We start from the raw sequence: 18,851 nt of genomic DNA, 5'->3' as shown, positions 1-18,851 counted from the left end.
TGGAAACAGACGAGACCTGCTCAGTAGCCTGCTTGACTTGGTCCCACTGATCCTTGCATCTCTTCCCCCACCCCCTACCCCCACCCCTTCTAGTCCCAGCCACATCCGGTCCCTCTGGTTGACTATAGCAGTCCCCCCTGGTCCCCACCTCAGATGACCTACTGCTGCTCTTGGCTGCCAGCGTCGTCTTTTTAAGATGCAGATCTCAACAGGTACCTTCTCTTAAGCTCCTGTGATGGCCTCCCCACACCCTGCCTTGGGCCAGGATCCCTAGAGAATCCTCAGATTCTGAGCCCGAGATGGCACATGGGGGCCGGGGGGGGCATGTCCTGGGAAGAACACTCATCAGGAAGGAAACAGGGGTCCCGGGTCTGCAGCAGAAGGTGGTGGACATGACCACAGAGGCCGCCACTGATCCTGTGGGGTCTTGGGAGCTGGTGTGGCCCTCAGCATCATCCAATCAGAGCAAGGGGGCCAGGCAGCTGCCCTGGACGGTAAGCACCGCCCAGCTGGGCGCCACCACAGGCTCCTGGCAGTTGGGGGAATGAGGGCCCCTCCTGAGGGGTGCTCAAGGGCGTCCCCAGCATCATAAGGATGAAGTCCAAAAGGCTCAGTGTGGCCTGCACAGCCTCAGGAGCTGGGCTCTGCCCACGTTCCCAGCCTCCTCGTCCCTCCCCCCAGCAGTCTCTGTGCTGATCTTTCCTGGAACACAATGTGCTCTGATCCCACCACGAAGCCCTTGCACTGGCTGGTCCTCTGCCTGCCACAGCAGGGTGTCCCTGGCACCCCGTTAACCCCTGCTCATCCTGCAGCTCTCAGCTCAAACATGGCGCCACTTCCTGGCTCTTCTACCTTCCCTTTCAATGACACGTCACATTTGTGATGAAGTCACTCCTAGCTGCACGGCCCCGCTGCTTGAATCCATGCTCCTGCACACCAGGGCCAAACTGAGAAGGTTGCTCACCCTAAATTTGGGTGAGAAGGGCATTTCATATTAGCACGCTCTTCGGTGCATGCTGGCAACCAGCTCTTCAGGAAAAACAAACAAACCTTGGTTTGTAGCGTGAGCCAATTTCCACCGAGAGAATGCTCCACCCCGGCTGGTCCAGATGCTGAGGGTGGAACGGCCAGTATGAAAAACTCATGAAAATTCAACAGTGGGTTTTCATGAGCCAACAGGAGATGGCCCCGGTACCCGGTTTTTAGTCTGGACTCTTATGTTCCTGATTTGTGAATGTGCTACACAGTCATGTCACCCCGACTCTGGGAGATGGGATACTCTCTCAGTCCCAAGCACACAGCTGGAGTGGAGCTTGGAGACCAAATAGTCCATAGTAACAAGTAATTGGTCACATGGGCCACCTCTTCCCTACCCTGTGTCTACAACAGACATTGCTGATCAATCATGATGTTGAATCCTAACATGGCCTGGCAGTCTCCCCTCACCACATCTCCAGGTAGCCACAGCCAACAGGTCAGTGCTGCATATGAGAGAAAATTCACTTTCCTTGAAGGGTAAGTATGGTCCAGCCCCCTCCTAATGCAGAGGAGAACTTTAAGCTCAGAGAGGTAGAGGGACTTGCCCAAGGTCACACAGCAAGGCTGTAGCTCAGCTGGGACTAGGGAACAGATTTCTTGCCTCACTTCCTCTTTCCATCCAGCTCTACCTTAAAAAACTGAATGTCCCGGAGTAGAGTGGAACAAGGAGGGAGGACTATTTGGGATTCTGGGCCTAGATTCTGGGAAACTCCCCCAAACTCTTTTTTTGTGCTTTGAGGGCTTCTTATCATGTCTGTGTACAGGCACTGTTTCTGTGTTGGGGAGGGAGCACTTTTTAAAAATCACAAAAGTCACATACGCTCATTGCAAAAAATTTCAAACAGATGAGAATATAAAACAAAAGACCTCCACGGTATCTCCCCAGGGGTAGCCACTGCAGAACTCGGGTCCCTCCAGGCCTTCTACTCATCAGGGTAGAGATATAACAAGGAAGCTGAAAGGACAGCCAGCCATAGCTCTGCCACTCACCATCCCCGTCCCTGAGAACTAGCACATAGTAGGTACTCAATTAACAGTCCTCCAACAGCTTCTGTTCACTTAAAGTGCCTCGGATTCCTCCTGCCTCTGCCCTACTCATCGCAGTGCTCAGAGCTGATTTAAGGCGCCCTGCGGTGAGTGTTTGATTCGGTTTCCTGGTAACAATCCCAGCCCTCGCTCTCTGGCTCGCCTTCAAGGCTGGCACCAAGTCCCTTCCCATGGCTTCCAAATGCTGCTGTCCATCAAAGTTCCGCAGTGTCTGGTTCCCTGGGATCACTGACTGACAACCCAAAGCAGAGGGGCTGGCAGCGTTTGTGACAGCAGACTTGGGTTGCAGCGGGTGGATGACAAGTCCCCTTAGCCTGCAGGCTCCGCCACCCCCACACCATAAGGCTGCTGCCCCGATGACACCCCACAGCTCACACAAGAAACAGAGGATTAACCAGGCGGCCTCGCTGACAGCCGGGGGCCGAGGCCTGTGGGAGCCTCTTTGTCAGGTCTTGGGTCAGCGAGGCCAGCCTGAGGGCCTGGAAACCAGAACTGACTGGGTGTGGGGGAGGCAAAGGGGTCAAGGGGAGAGCGTGGAGGTTCAGAAGGAGGCCCCCGGCCCACGCGCAGGCCCCCCGCACCCACGGTGTTCAATGCCAACCCCAGGACTTCCCTCCTCGAACCCGCACCCCCATCTCAGAGCATCGCCGTTCTTCTGTGTTTAGGCAAAAACCTGAAACCATCCTTGACTCCTCCTTCCCTTCTCCTCCTGTCCAACCAGTCGGCAAAATCTATCAGCTCCTCCTTCAAAACTCCACTGCTCACCACGGTGGCTGCCACAAGGTGGGGGTCCCAACCACCATGGTCTCTCGTCTGGATTATTCGCATTTAGTGCAGTAGAGTCTCAACACTGACCCAGACAGTGTCTTCTCCACCCGGAGCTAAAGGAATCCCATGAGACCAGTCAGGCCCTGTCACCTGTGCAGTCCCCATCTTCCTCAGAGTAAAAGCCAAATTCCTACAATGGCCCACACAGCCTTGCGCCAAACACCCATCCCTTCCCGGCAGGGCATTATCTAGATAATGGTGCTTCCCCTGTGAATCCCATCCAGGGCACACACTGCCCATTTGTCCTGTTACTAAGATGTCACATTTGGTCCCATGGTTAAGAAGGTATTCTCTCAGGATTCCAGCTTAATTAAAAATAAAAGTAGGAAGAACATGGCGCTGGCCAAATGGGGTTTTCAGCAGGCCGAGCTCACCCCTGGCCCGGGCGTGGCGCCCTCCACATGCCCTGCAGCCCAGGTTGGCCCTTAAAGACTTGAACACCTGCAGCACAAGGTGCTCCCGACAAGCCAGCAGGGAAAGTGCTGGAGGCCCTGCTGCCCTGGGTTGCTCTGTGGACTCTGCAGGGCGCACCTCTGGGCCGGTCATCTCTCCAGGCCACCCTGAAGTGGGAGCACAAGTTGCACAGGAGCCAGGAGGGCCACACCTCATTGCCCACCTGCTCTGTGGCTGGGCTTGGGGAGGGATAGGAGGGAACAGGGACAGCCCTCTGGTCCAGGGCAAGAAGCAAACCTGCCCCCCTCACCCTTCACTCTCAGCCAGGGCCCCAGAAAATGAGACCACATTCCTCCCAAGGGTGTGGCGGGCAAGGGCTAGTCCTGGGAACAGCTGCTGGAGGCATGGGATTAGTGGGCCCTGGAAACAAGCAGGCTGCGTGAATCCCAAAGGCCTGCCTTGGACAGGGCGCTCGGCAGAGCTGTGGTCAGCTGGACACACGAGCCACAGGAACAAGGCCACAGAGAGGAAGAGCTGTGTCCGCTCCTGTCTTGCTGAGGGGCCCCTCTGCTCCCCTGGGGCCTGTAGATACAGCCAAGAAGCTACCAAGACAGCAACTCAGCGGGCTGTCACCCTGATCCCTGGCTGTGAGCTGGGACATGAGATTTTCAAGATGAGGTTAAATTATGCTGATTCTACATTCGAAATGGAATCATGCCTGGCGTGGGCTCCATGGGCACTGGCTGGACACGGCGCAGAACCATGCAGAACCTTGTCTTGGCCTGTTAGCTGCTCCAAAGGCAAAGCTAGTTTTTGTGCTCAAATTTTGTTCCAAAGACAAAGACAAGGTGTGGCTCAGGACATTCTGAGTTAATTCATCCTTAGGGATGTTGAAGGACATAGAGGAAGGAAACATATGTTTTGGCATTTTCTCTGTAACAAGCATTATGCTAAGTGCTTTGCATGTATTATCTCAAGTCAATGTCTCAATCATATCTGATGGAAAGTTCAATACTATTGTGAGAAAAAGGATGTGGAAGTGCAGAGACGAGGCCCCAAGTGCTTAAGTACCATGTTTCTCCCTTTAATAACGATGGATTCTCTTAGGACCTGTATACTTCATTTTTAATAATAATCAAGAAATTCTAACTTAAAAATACTCCTTAGAAATCTGAAAAAACAAAAATCAATCCCCCACACACATTAGAACTAAGTAATTAATTGGGCAAGATAAAAGGCTTCAAAGTCAATATTCAAAAATAATTGTATTTCTATACTCTAGCAAAGAATGATTGGGAAAAAATCAAATTTAAGAAAAAAATATCATAAAAAATAAAATACCTAGGCATAAAATTAGCAACGATGTGCAAGTCATTGAAAACTCCAAAGCATTGCTGAGTGAAATTTAAGAAAATCTAAATAAATAATGATGCATACCATGTTCATGGACTGGAAGACTCACTGCTTCTAAAATGTCCATTCTCTCAAGCTGACCTATAGATCCAAAGGTACTGTAATCAAAACCCCAGCTGGCTTTCTTTCTTAAAAAAGAAACTGGCAAATCTGGTTTTATAATGTATATGGAGATGGAAGTGACCTAGGATAAGAGAATGTTGATTAGGAAGAACAGAGTCAGAGGATTCATTTATTTGACCTCAAGACTCACTATAAATCTAGGGTAATGGGAGCAGAGTGAAATGGGCACAAAGGTAGACAAATAGATCAATAGAAAAGACATTCCTGTGGGGAGAAAATAAGTAACTGTGGAAGTTAAGTTTGTTCAAGTTCAACTCTGCAAGGAACACCTTTCAAAGGCTCAGAAAATGTGACACCAGGTACTACCCAGTCCCCTCTCCTGGCACGTTCACTAAGTTCCTATGTTCAGAGTCCACAGAGCTAAAATGAGCTTAAGTCATTAACTCTGGCCAAGAGAAAGTAAACTGGGTTTTGGACCCAGTTGTAAGAGATAAACATAAAGATCTCATGTTTTCTGTGCATAATAATAACAACAAAGCTCTAACACAGGCCACGCTCTGTTCCAAGAGCTTTATGTATATCAGAGCATTATTATTATTATTATTATTATTATTATTATTATTATTATTATTAATTCTGTTTCCCGATGTTGCTGATGTGTGCAGACACAGAATTACAATGTGCAATACATTACAGCAGTATTGCAACTACAAAAGTTTGAAAGCCATTAGTAGTAGATGAGAGGATTTTAAGAAGCCTAAATAATATAAAGCTTATAAGAGTCTTAGCACAGAGTCTGGTGCATAATAAAGACTCAAAAAAATGGTAGTTTCAGTTGTTAACTAAGGTCAAGGTGAGCTTGGGTGCCTAGGACCTGGCACTTGGTTTAATGCTCTGAAATTCTTGAAATTCTTCAATGATTTTGAAGAAGAGTCCATATTTTCACTTGTGCTGGGTCCCACGCATTATGTATCCTATCCTGACTATTTTGTATTATTGTGTATCATTTATTAAAACATTTGTAAGATGAATTATTTAATTATTACTAGTTATTATCAAGTTCCTCTCTGCCTCTTATTAATCAGAAGACCTTGAATGAGCATAACATACATGATCTGTCTGTGTTTCCTCATATGTAAAATAGGGGTAGAAACAATATTTCTCCATAAGATTACTGTGAAGATTTAAATAATATGACCAGTTAGGTGCCAAGAACAGTACCTAGTGCACAGTAAGCACTTCAAAAATATTAACTACTGTCAGGTGTGATGGCTACGCCTGTAATCCCAGAGACTCTGGGGGTTGAGGCAGGAGGATCACAAGTTCAAAGCTAGCCTCAACAACATAGTGACCTCTAAGCAACTTAGTGAGACCCTGTCTTGAAAAGAAAATTAAGAAAAAACAGGATGGGCATGTGGCACAGTGGTAAAGTGCCCCTGGGTTCAATCCCTGGTACCCAAAGAAAAAAAGTTTATTATTATTATTATTATTATTATTATTATTAGCTTTATTTTAAAAAGTCAGTCTTGGGCTTGGTTTTTCCACAGCACATTTTTTAAATGTTTATTTAGTTGTAGATAAACACACAGTATCTTTATTTATATTTATGTGCCTCACACATACGAGGCAAGCACTTTACCACTACAGCCCCAGCCCCATCCACAGCACATTTTGGTTATTGGACTAAGCAGTGGTTGTGGAATTTATCTGAGCATGGGGTTACTTTAAGAAACCAACAACTATCTGCAAAGATATCTCCCAGAAAAACACAGATAACACAGATAGTTGATGCACATATGAACACATCTTGACTGCAGCTTTGGGACATCTCTGGACATCCTGAGGCCAAGGCAGAGGCCCCAGGTCAAGACCACTGGGAAGCAAGGATCGGAGCAGCCTTCAGGGCTGGAGTGTGTGACCGTGGGGGTGGGACAGTCAGGCAGCGACTGCACACTGAGACTCCAGGACAGGGGTATGTGTGTGCCGCTTTAAGTCAGCAGCTATTTTTAGCTTTGCTTTATATGGCCAGGGGAGGAATTAGGGCCATGGGAGGGGGAGGGGTGCCAAGTGGCCTGCAGCAGGGTTTGGGAGGCTGGGGCCCATGTTCCTTCCCCACCTCCGGCTTCCCATGCCAGAGCTAAAGAGCTTAACCTGCAACCAAAGCAATGGCTGCAGGAGAGGGAGGCTCCACAGAGGTAGGATGGCAGGGGCTTCATAGAGGCCAATCAAGACTTTGGGACAAACTTTTTGACCATGACCTACAGAAAGAACTGAATTTTACACCACACACACACACACACACACACACACACCAAACATTTCAGGAAATAATACTTTATCTTATTTTCTGTGACATACAGAAATTTCATAATTTCTATTCTATTCTTTCATTTTGAAAAGCTTAGGTCCTGACCCCTAAATCAATTTCACCTCCTGCCTCTTCAGTCTGGCAAGCTGCTGTTTCCCCGGGTTTTGAGCAGGCACTGACCTGTAGTAGTGCTGACTGCAAGGGAAGGTGGGGTGCCGGGAACCCTTCTCAGTGCTGGGGATGAGATGCCCAGTCAAAGCTCAGCACTGTGGTGCATTCCTGCAATCCCAGCAACTCGGGAGGCCAAGGCAGGAGGCCAGCCTCAGCAACTTAGGGAGGCTCTAAGCAACTTAGTGAGACCCTGTCTCAAAATTTTAAAAAATAAAAATAAAAAGGGCTGGAATGTGGCTCAGTGGTGAAGTCCCTCTGGTCAATACCCGGTACCAAAAATAAATAATAAATAAATAAGGTCATTTGGCTTTATCTCCTGGCTGAGCAGCAGCCTCTTGGCTTTGATGGACCCCTCCTTCCACCTGGGGTTGTCAGACTTGCTCCCACACATACTTCAGGGCTCGGCTTGCCGCCTACTCCAGGAAGCCTCCTTGGATGGCTAAGTCGGGCAGTTCCCCACTCGGGGACTCTTAGTGCCCTGTCTGCCCCTGCGTCTCGTGCCCAGCACTGCACTTCAGCACCATGTCTCATTAGGTCCTGGGTGAAGGCAGAGCCTGTCTACGTAGGTCACTTGTACACCTCCCAGTGTAGACTAGAGCTGGCTTCCTAGTAATTATGCAGTATATATTAATTGAATAAATGAACAACTAGTAGTAATAAGCATAACTAGCATTTACTGAGTGTTCTCCATCATTTCATCTCTTGAGAAATCTCATGAGCGGTTAGGACAGGTCCACCTTACGCCTGAGGAAATTAGGGCTGAAAGAGACGGAGAAACCCAGAGGCAGCCAATGACCCCGGGCTGCCCGACTCCCAACTGATCCTGACCACGGGATCTCATTTGTCCACATTCCCCTCAGCGCTCCCCAGGATAGGGCAGAGGGCAGGTCCTTCACAAACCCTCAGGGGACCGATGACAGGTTGATTAAAGAGATTTTCCGAAGCAGTGGCCACGTCTAATTTTGGGCAGTTACACCTCGTGTGCGGCTTGGGAGACAGAATTTGTGAGGTTTCCAGGGACCCTGCCTGTGCAGCCATGTCATTCCAGAGAAGCCTGGGCCCCTGACAAACCAGAGTGGCAGGTCTCCAGTTGTAGCCTCCAGAGCTCCTGGGCACACCTGGGACAATACCAGGTCTGCAAAGCCTGGGAGAGCTGGCCCACGCCCACAGCCCCAACTAGCACTCCTCCCTGGACCCCCACGCTCAGGGCTCCTTCCCCACCACCCCAGAGTTCTTGCTGTGCCTCAAACATGCCATGCCCAGACTTGCCCCAGGTGACCTTTGCGTGGCAGTAGCCTCTGATGGAGGCTGCCTCCTCTCTAGCCTCCCCATTCTGCTTCTGAGGCCACCTTGTCCCAAAACACTCACTCTCTTCCCTCTGCTACATTTTTTTTTTTGTGTGTGTGTGTGCCCCTAGTAACTTCTGGAAATCACACAGGTGGTTGTTTTCTGGCTTATTTCCGTCTGCTCCACTAGACTGGGCTCCTGGAGGACCCTAGAACTTGCTGTGGGGCACAGCCTGGCACAGAGCAGAGCCCAGCGACACAGAGAGCACAAGGGAACGAATGGAGGGGTTTCTTTCTGCCATTTAAACATTTTGGACGATCAGCCTATTGTTTCTCACGCTCATCTCGACCCAGCAACGCGTGTCCCTGGGACTCACACCCAGATCCATACTCTTACTCTCTCCTTGGTTTGGAGAGAGCAAAGAGGGACGGGAGGGGACACTGGGCGCATGCCTACAATGCACCTTTACATAAGTGACAGACACCTAGCGAGCGCTCAAGAATTTTCTCCATTTTGCAGCTAGAGACACTGAGGCGGGCCTTCTGCTGTGTCCTCAAAGCCAAGCACAGCTCCTGGCGGACACATCAGGTGAGCTGAGTTGCCCTTAGTTGGAGAGAGTCAGCAAATGGTTCAAGGTCACCCACTAGCAAGTGGTGGAGCCAGAATCTGTCCTTAGCCGTGTCCATTTCCAGCCAGGGTTTTAAAGCTGCCAGATGTGCACACCCACAAAGACCCCCAATGTCGTCTCCCATTAGCATGCAGAATCGTTCCCGGGGTGTTCCTCATGGGTCCTCGCTCAGACAAACCCACCCTCAGCCTAGGCTGCGCTCAGAGTGCCCACTGGCCTCGGCTTGAGCCTTGCAGCCACCCCTCCAGCACCCCCCTCGCTCCCAGAATGCCCACTTCCTGTCTTCTGTCATCAAGCGGGTGCACTGGTGACAAATATAATTTCCTGCAAATGCCTTCTTGTGCCGATGTGATTGTTTTCTAATTAGCCGCAGTTTTGAGCTGCGCAGCAGCTGGGAAGACCACACAGAGGACACAGGTCGTAGGTACGGGACCAGAAGGACCATCACCAGCAGGCACCAAGGAACTTGTGCTATTAGAAGTCATAACAATAGGCAAAACCGAGGACGCTGTGCAGCACTTCCATGTAACTTTAATATGTCCCAAAATATTGTTCTTTGATTTTTTTCCCCAAATAACTAATATGTAAAACTGCTCTCAGCCCACACGCTACACCAAATAGGCAGTGGGCCAGCTTGGCATGGGATCTATAGTCTGTGAGCCCCTGGTTTAAACCAATACTTTTTCTTTTCCTTTTTTTTTTTTTTTTTTTTTTTTGAGACGTGGTCTTACTATGTTGCCAGGAATGGACTCAAACTCTTTGACTCAAGCACTCTGCCTGCCTCAGTCTCTCCAGGAGCTGGGACATAGGCAGGTGCCTTTGCACCCATAAAGCAATACTTTAAACACCTTAACGTGTTTAAAATTTGCCTGGTGAGCTTGTTAAACCAGCTTTCTCCACCCTTGCTCAGAGATTCTGGTTCAGAAGATCTGAAAGGAGCCCTGAACGGGCATCTGCACCTGGGGGACAGGTGATACCGATGCTGCCTGTCCACTGACCACAGTTTTAGCAGTACTGATGTTCTAAAGAACCCCTTGTTATGAATGAGGAAACTGAGGCTCAGATAAGTGATAGGTTTCAGGTCACATCCAGCAGATGAGGTAATGATATCTGCCCTGCCACTTCCGGGGGCTGTTTTGCCACAGAGGACTCTATTTTCTGAACCCACTATTCCTCTCATGCTCCTGAGCCTTGATACAAACTCCTCTCTCCGCTGGGATGGTCCCCAACTGCCACTCCACAGTCACTCCTTTCCCATCACGCTGCAGTCAGGGAGTCACATACTCTAAAGTGTCCCCTGCCCTCCTCAAACCTAACTGTTCTGTTCTGCCACAGCTCTCTGTGGTGTTGCTGTATGATTGTTTTTGAAGCCAGACACTGTATCTTGTTCTCATATCCAATCCTTTGCACTAATACCTGGCAAATAGGAAGTACGCCAGGAACATACATTGAATAAAAAAAAAAAGAAAAACACATGGAGGCTGAGGCAGGAGGATTGCACATTTAAAACCAGCCTCAGCAACTGAGAGAGACCTTTAGCAACTTAGCAAGACCCTGTCTCAAAATAAAAAGGACTAGGGATGTAGTTCATTGGTATAGCACTCCTGGGTTCAATTCCCAGCACTAAAAAGGAAGGAAGGAAGGAAGGAAGGAAGGAAGGAAGGAAGGAAGGAAGGAAGGAAGGAAGGAAGGAAGGAAGGAAGGAAGGAAGGAAGGAAGGAAGGAAGGAAGGAAGGAAGAAAGAAAGAATGGGTGAGTGTGTGGGTGGATGATAGATAGATGGGTGGGTGGCTGGGTGGCTGAGTGGATGTGCAGGGGGCTGGGTGAGTGAATGAATAAAGACACACATCTCATAATCTATTACTTGAAAATAATTTTCATGGCAAAGTTGAGACCAGACCCCAATTCTGCTAGAACCTAAGCTACAGTCTATTCCATAATTGCTTATAGACCTAGCATGCCAAGAGCAGTACTTGCATTTTAGTGATTGTGTGTTAAGTGTATATTTATATGATAGGCCTTGTATCTGCCAATCTTCACAATAATTCTTTATTGTCCCCACCTTTACTAATAAGGAAATGGATGCTCAGAGAGGTACAGCAGCTTGCCCAAGGCCACACAGCAAATCCCATCCTACCGACCTGATTCAGTGCCAACTGCCCTCACCCTTCTCACCCTCCTCCAGTGTTCCTTACCCTCTGTCCCAACCCCAGCTCTGCAGGCCCCAGGGTGGGCTCACCTCCATCTGCATAGGTCTCAGTGCCGTAGCCATCCTGCAGGCCATTGTTCCAAGTGCCCTCGTACTTGGCACCGCTGCTGGTGCTCTGCCGGGTTCCGTAGCGCCCCTTGAAGCCATGTGTCCACTCACCCTTGTAGAGCCAGCGCCCCTTGGTCTCTATGCCCAGCCCATGCCGCTTGCCCTGGCTCCAGTATCCCTCGAAGGTATTTCCACTGGGCCAGGTGTAGACGCCCGCCACTTCAAAGCCAAAGTTCCAGGAGCCTGAGTATTCGCCCTGGCCCTTGGGGCCAGTGCACAGTCCGTGCCCGTGGGCCTTCCCCCCCTCCCAGCCCCCACAGTACGCCCCGCCATCATCAAAGTCGAAGCGGCCCCCGCTCATCTCATCCTCGTCCCCAGCACCCTCCCCGTCCTCCAGCTTGGGTGCAGGGGGTGACACTCTCCAGGCACCCTCAGGGCTGGGCCCCCAGACTCACCACCATGCCCCAGGAGGGGGGAAGCAAGACGCCAGCAGAGGCTGAAAGAGCCCAAGAGCCAGGTCAGCACTGGGGACACTGGGCAGTGCCATGCCTGGGAGCCTCCTCAGTCAGCCCCAGGAAGGAAGGCTGCCTCTTGCAGAGGAAACAGGAAGGAAAGACTCCAAGTCCCCACAAAACGTCCCAAGTCTGGCTTCCATGAAATCCAAGGAAAAACGGTGAGATCCCTTTAAGAAGCACAGGGAAAGGGGTGGGGGTAGAGGGGACCCACTGATTCAAAGAGGGGCAATCCCCTGGGTGGCAGCCCCAGCCGAGGCCGCTGGCCCCCTTCTCCAGCCCTGCCCTCCCCCGGGACAGAAAGGTCAGTGTTGCCCTAACAAGGCCATTGGATCTCAGAAGCTGCTCCCAAAATAACCCCCTGGCCAGCCCGGCCTCCTTCTAAGCTGGAGGGAGGGGTGTTTCAAACCGAGCTGGTGCCTGCAGACCCAGGTGGTGGCCGGAGGGCTGAGGAAGGCAGCTGAGAACTAAGAGTAGAAGCCAGGCCCCTTGGTGTCCTGTGTCCCCAGGGGTAAGAGCTCCCTCCACCCTGTCCCAGCAGGGAGCGGAGACGAGGACCTGCCAATGCCGGGCCCTGGGACACTTCAACTTCTCCAGAGCTCAGAGGTTCGCCAGCCTCGCCACCACCCAACTCGTTTGCCCTAACAGGACCTGGGGCTGCAGCGCCACTGCCAACCCCATCCAGGAATCCGGTGACCTAAAGCCAAAGGAACGGGGACGGGATCACTTATGCTTTTGACAGCAAAGAGGAGCTCAGAAGGAGAGGTGGGGTTCTGGTGACAGACGGCGGATTCAGCAACTCTGAGTCCAGGGCTGCAGCCCACACCCAACCCCCTGCCGCTTGGGAGCGGGGAGAGCCGGGGGCAACCCCCAGCCCAGCGGTCTCTAGCTAGAAGGGCAAGCCCCGCCCTGCGGGAAGCCCCGCCCCTCTCCGCTCAGTCGCTGGGGTGGGGTTTGTGTTGGGACGAAGTCCCCTCCGAAACCAAAGGATGGTGACTTTTACAAAGTTTCCCTTTCCAAGCTCTCTTTTGCTCTAGTGTCCTCGGAGCCTGTGGGGCCACACTTCGGAAAGCTCTTGGGGCAGGGTCAAGAGCCCAGGGCCTGGGTGGCTTCCCAGCTCTCAGGCTCCCACCAAACTCCAGAAAAAAGAACGAATGCATTTCCGTGTCTAGAAGCTAAGGCTGGGGTTAGTGGTGGTGAACTCCACTGGAGTCCAGGGTTAACGGGAGGGGACAGTCGTCCTGGGAAGGATAAGAGCTGGAGGGGGGGGGGGAGAAATCACCCAAAACAGCGAAGGGACTGGAAAGCATTAAATTATTATCTGACTTCAAACATATCTGACAGATTTCCAAATCCCATGATGACTCACGCCACATAAAGTCACTGCAGAGTCGTCCTGTTTCAGAAATGGGTAGGAAATGTTCTCTCCTTCCCACCCAGCTGATGGGCCACCCTCATGACTGGGCTCCTCCATGTACCAGTGCAGACCTTAAAAAGTCCCTTTGGTGTTCACATTTCATCACCAGGTAGAGACACCAGCTTCCCTCATAGCAAATGGCAGTGGATAAAAACTGTCACCTGGGCAGGTGGACAGACAGCCTGCTCCTAGGACACATGCTGCCTCCTAGTAGCTCTGCTTTCTCCACTTCTCTTCGAGGGTTTGAGAACCACAGGTTTCTTTTCAGCTCTGCTATCAAGGGAAGATGAATGAATGGGCGTGTCAAATTGAAAGGATGTGTTGCAAGTTCCACGCCCCCTGTCATTAAGTGCAGGGCAACAACACACTGTGATGCTGTTGTAAGGTGATGTGCGCCTGGCAAGGTGTTCCATCACACACACGAAGCCACTTTTCATGCCCAGTAGCCCCCTGTGATGGATCTCCCCAGGGGGAGCACATAAAAGAATCACCTGAAGAACTTCAAACCAGATTCCAGAGTTCACCCTAGACCTAAGGAATTAGTCGCTCCTAGGAGAGGACTTGGGTAATTGTATTCTTTTTAAAGCTCCCTAGATAAATCTGACCCTCATCTGTGGTTAAAAACAAATGGCAAAACGATACATTCATGACTCCTACAGGCTGCAGAGGGTAGGTAGTTTTGGAGTTAGATATATATTCCAATCCATACTCCTGAGCTGTATGGCTGAAACAATTGCTCACTTTCTGTAAGCCATAATTCCTTCATGTGTAGAAGCACCTACCTCAAAAGATCATTGGTAACAAGGTTAATTGTATCTATCTTATGTGGCTAAGTGAAGATCACATGAGTTGTCATTATAAAAAGACAGGATAGCCCGGTGTGGTGCACACACCTACAATCCCAGCGGCTCTGGAGGCTGAAGCAGGAGGACCACAAATTCAAAGCCAACCTCATCAATGGCGAGGTGCTAAGTAATTCAGTGAGACCCTGAGTTAGCGAGATCCTAAGCAACTTAGCAAGACCCTGACTCAAAATACAAACTAAAAAGGGCTAGGGGGCCATGCACAGTGGCACACGCCTGTAATCCCAGAAGCTCGGGATGCTGAGACAGGAGGATGGCGAATTCAAAGCCAGCCTCAGCAAAGGCGAGGCACTAAGTAACTCAGTGAGACCATGTCTCTAAATAAAATACAAAAAGGGCTAGGGGGCTGGGGCTGTAACTCAGTGGTAGAGCACCTGCCTTGCACATGTAGGCACTGGGTTGGATCCTCAGCACCACATAAAAATAAATAAAGATATTGTGTCCATCTACAATTAAAAAATATATTTTTAAAAAGGGTTGGGGATGTGACTCAGTGGTTAAGCAACAGAAAGTTCAATTCCTGGTGTCAAAAAAAAAAAAAAGTCTTAGGATGCACTAGATACCTAAGAAATGTGCACCTAATAAAAATACCTAGCAAACAATAGCCATTACTCTGTTATTCTCATAACAAATTCCTTTTCAGACCATCATGTTTAATAAAATAGTTGCCAAAGAGGGACGATTTAATTTTTTTTTTTTTTTTGTACTGGGGATGGAACCCCAGCGTGCTTTGCTGCTGAGCTACATCCTCAGCCCTTTTTATCTTTTATTTTAAGACAGGGTCTCACTAAGGTGCTGATCAAAGAGGAACTAAACATTAAACACCTAGATTTTAAAGCATTCTCCTCCCACTACATGTTCACTCCACATTACCCTGTGGTTTCTTGTTTTTTTAAACTGCTAGTCACTAGTAAAGGGACACTTTGACTTTGCAAAACTGTAGGTAAAATTCAGATCGCCAAATTTGGGACTGGCTGTTACCTGACAGAGGTTTCCAGCCAGGTCATCAAGTTTTGGTCCTTCCCTTCAATCCTGTGCATTTCAGGGAAGAGGGACCCCTTGTGGCCATACGTGTGTTACACAGATTTTCCTTAGGAAAGCACTTCACACTAAACGGAATTTACTAAACTTAAATAAATTGTCAACTGTTTTTAAAGGCAGCTTTCACACTCTTTCTTCCTCCCCATCCTTTGTTCTTTCCCTAGCTCTGGTTTGCTCAGAGGCAGTCATCTCCTTCCGGTTTCCTCCTCTACTTCTCAAGCTGGGCTGTTTCCCAAGGGGCCTGTGAGGAGGGGAGGGCAATTCCAGAGCAGGAAGGGGGATTGAGTTTGGAGACACTGAGGGCCCAGCCAAGGGAGCCTCCCTTCCCATGAACCTTTCCTGGATGGGTCAGCAGCGCTTCCCACAAGTGAAGCCAGAATTAGACAGGCAGTCAGTGTAGATAGGTAAATCGAGTCAGGTCGGGTCAAGGAGGCCAATTTTGAGTGAGTCTGGGAAGTTGGAGACTGTCCCCTGAGGGATCTTATCAAGAACCTGCCCCTGCACCACCCTGTTGCCAAGGTAACCAGTCCCAGGAATTTCCCCTCCCAACCGGGAGCTGTATGGTTGTTACAGTGTCCCGGTCTACTCCACCCTGCCCTTCCCCCTTCAGCCCACCTATTTCCCACCTTTTGGCCACACCACTGAGCATTCCTGGGCCTAGTCATGTACACAGGAAGGAGAAAGATAAGGGGGGAAAGGCAGGAGAACAAAGGAAGACTAGAACACATAAAAAGGGCAGAACATCTTGCCTTTTGGGATACCATGATACCAGCTATGGCCCCCTTCTCCCTCGCAGGAGAAGTCTATGTTACCCCTTTTTAAATAAACCTGCCTCATATGCTTGCCTCCGCGTGCTTCTCTAATGTTCAAACTTCAACATGCGGGAAAGCAGGACTCACCGATAACTGGCGGTATCACAAGCTGCCTCCTCTCCCCAATCAAGAGAGCCTTCAATTAAGGATTCTCTTTCCAAAAACATACAAGAACACCTCCTGTGGGGTGGAGTTGGCCCACCTACGCCTGCACACAGTAGGTAATCCCCAATGGCTGAGGACTCTCTTCTCAAAAAGCTTTTTCAGTTGATTTTTAGGGTCTTTCCACTTGGTTTGCTCTGTCCTCCCCTTTCCCTTATCTCTGTACCTTGGGAATGTTCTGGAGCTCAGCTGTTTTCTGTTTGTTTTATTGGTGCGTTGTAATTGTTTGTAATAGTTAGGTTTGTTCTGACATAATCATACATGCCTTGAACTTGATTTACTCCATTTCCGTTCTCAGTGTCTCCCTTTCCCTCCATTCCTCCCTCTTCCTATTTCCCTTCTCTTTACTGGTCTACCTTGTACCTCATTTATATATTTTTAATTGGTGCTTTATAAATATCCATAAAGGTGGAATTCACTGTGGTATATTCATACATGCACATAAAGTAATTTTGTCAAATTTGCATTCGAGGACTGGGGTTGTGACTCAGAGGTTGGGCGCTCGCCTAGCATGTGTAAGGCACTGGGTTCGATCCTCAGCAACATATAAAGTAAAATAAAGACACTGTCCAACGATAACTAAAAAATAAATATAAAAAATTCTTAAAAATTAAGATTTTTTTTTTTTTTTTTTGCATTTGACAAATCTGTATTTCCTCCCCTTTGCAGTTCCCCTTAATCTCCTTCTACTTCACTGGTCTTCTGTCATTTGACATCAAGCCCCACTCCCTCCTGACTCAGTGATGTACATTCACTGCTTTGGTGACCTCTAGTCTCATAGCTTTATAAACATCCAGGTACTGATGGCTCCTAGCCTCTCCATCCTACCTCTCTCCTGATTTCAGTCATTATGCAACCACCTACTTGACATCTCTACATAACTCATAAGAATCTCAGGCTTGACAAAAGGAAAACCCAAATCCCAATTTTCCCTCCCAAATCTGCACCACTCAACTCCCAACTTCTTAAAAGCTTTGGATATCATCCTTTATACCCTATACCCAATCCATCAGCAAACCCCTGCATATCCTGCACTGCCTAATGTCCAACCACCAAAAAGCCATTGTCTAATTCATGGTAGCCTCCTGATTGCCCCCTAGGACCTTCCCACGCTCAACAGCTGATGGTTTTAAAAGGTGAGTATCCATAACATCTCTCTTCTCCACTCACCCTCCATCTCATTTATACTAGGAGCTAAAGCCTTTAAAGTGGCTACCAGGCCCTCCACGACCTGGCCCCGCCTGTTCAAGCTACATTAATATTCTCATGGTTCCTTCTGCCAAAAATGTTCCTCTCCCAAATGTGTCCCTGTACTCAAATGTCACATTATCATAGAAGTTTCTCTGATGACCACAAATAAAGTTGGAATCCCAACCTCCCACCTCAGCCTTTCCTATCTCCTAATCCTTCTTTCCTCCGTAGCAGTTACATGTGCATCAGCTTTCCTCTGCTGTGCAAGGAGGTTGCTCTGTCTACAGTTCTCCCCGCACCTAGTAAAATGGGCCTGATGTGTTGCAGACACGTAAACTTATTTGGGTGAATGAATGAATGACTGAAGAATGGTGAAATAAAAGCATGTGGAAATCAGGGTGCCATTCTGCCAGAGTAGTTTAAACAATCCCTCAAATCACAAACCAAATCCATTTTCCAGGCTGCATCAGAGAAAGTAGATAAGGTTGGTAAAAAGTATCCACAAAACAAAGCCAGTACTGACGTTGGCCCAATTGGGTCTGAGCAGAGTAATGTTCAACTTCAAGATCTGTGTTTTGAGAGTTCAACTGAGATAAAATGTATTCCCACAAACCTGGAATATCTAAATTTTCATTCAAATTGGACTTCAGCAGTTTTCCAAGGTCAATATTGTCCTTTTCTGTCCCTTTCACACTACCTAACAACATTGAACAAAAAAAAGAACAATACCACTCTTCATTCTCTGGTGATTGCTGTATTTATAGCATGAAGAAAATACAAAAAACAAAACAACAACAACAAAAACAGACCCCTGGTTTGAAAAGCAAACCAAAAGGACTTAAAGACTTGATTCCTTTTACTTTAAGTAGTGAGCTACTTAATTACATTTCAATGGTCATATTATCCACATAGATGCAAGCTTGCAACTGAGACCCTGTCTGTAAATAAAATACAAAAAAAGCTGGGGACATTGTCAGGAGCTGCCACATAGGAGTGACCTTAGCTGAGTGTCGGAGGGTATGAGACTTTGTTTCTGCTGTAGGTGGAAACAAGTGGACCTCACCTCCAATCTGCAGGGGAAGGAAGCTCTGGGAGTGGGCATCACCCAATGAAACTGGGCTACACCCCATGAAACCCAATCCCTTGCCTCATTTGGGTGCCTTCCCCTCAATAAATAGGGTCTCAGGCTTGCTCTCACACAACCCTGATTCCTGCAAGCAAAAGGTATTTCTGTGTGTTGCATGCTTCTTTAGCTGTTTTCTTAAGCTATTGGTGCAGACAGCTCTTGTGAACCCAGCTGAGGTCGCCAGCCTGGCTATTGGCAATAGGAGATGGCTCAGTGGTTGAATGCTTCTGAGTTCAATCCCCTACTCTCCAGTAAAAAAAAATAAGGTGAGAAAAAATTACTTATGGGTGGGGT

At 48.8% G+C, this 18,851-nt stretch overlaps 1 protein-coding gene across 1 annotated transcript in view; it reads right to left on the bottom strand.

Annotated features, from left to right (window-relative positions):
- Jph2 (junctophilin 2) overlaps positions 1-12,611 on the bottom strand; it is a 60,811-nt gene extending 48,200 nt beyond the window's left edge. The window contains 1 exon segment of the mRNA XM_015480436.2: positions 11,416-12,611. Within this exon segment, the coding sequence (XP_015335922.1) occupies positions 11,416-11,794 (379 nt within the window). The 5' untranslated portion in view covers positions 11,795-12,611.
- Between the last annotated feature and the right edge of the window lie 6,240 nt (positions 12,612-18,851).

This window comes from Marmota marmota, unplaced genomic scaffold, assembly GCF_001458135.2.
Source record: "Marmota marmota marmota unplaced genomic scaffold, marMar, whole genome shotgun sequence".
Classification (NCBI taxonomy): Eukaryota; Metazoa; Chordata; class Mammalia; order Rodentia; family Sciuridae; genus Marmota; species Marmota marmota.
The sequence above is the reverse complement of the archived record's forward strand: the minus strand, read 5'-3'. Positions and strand labels throughout refer to the sequence as shown.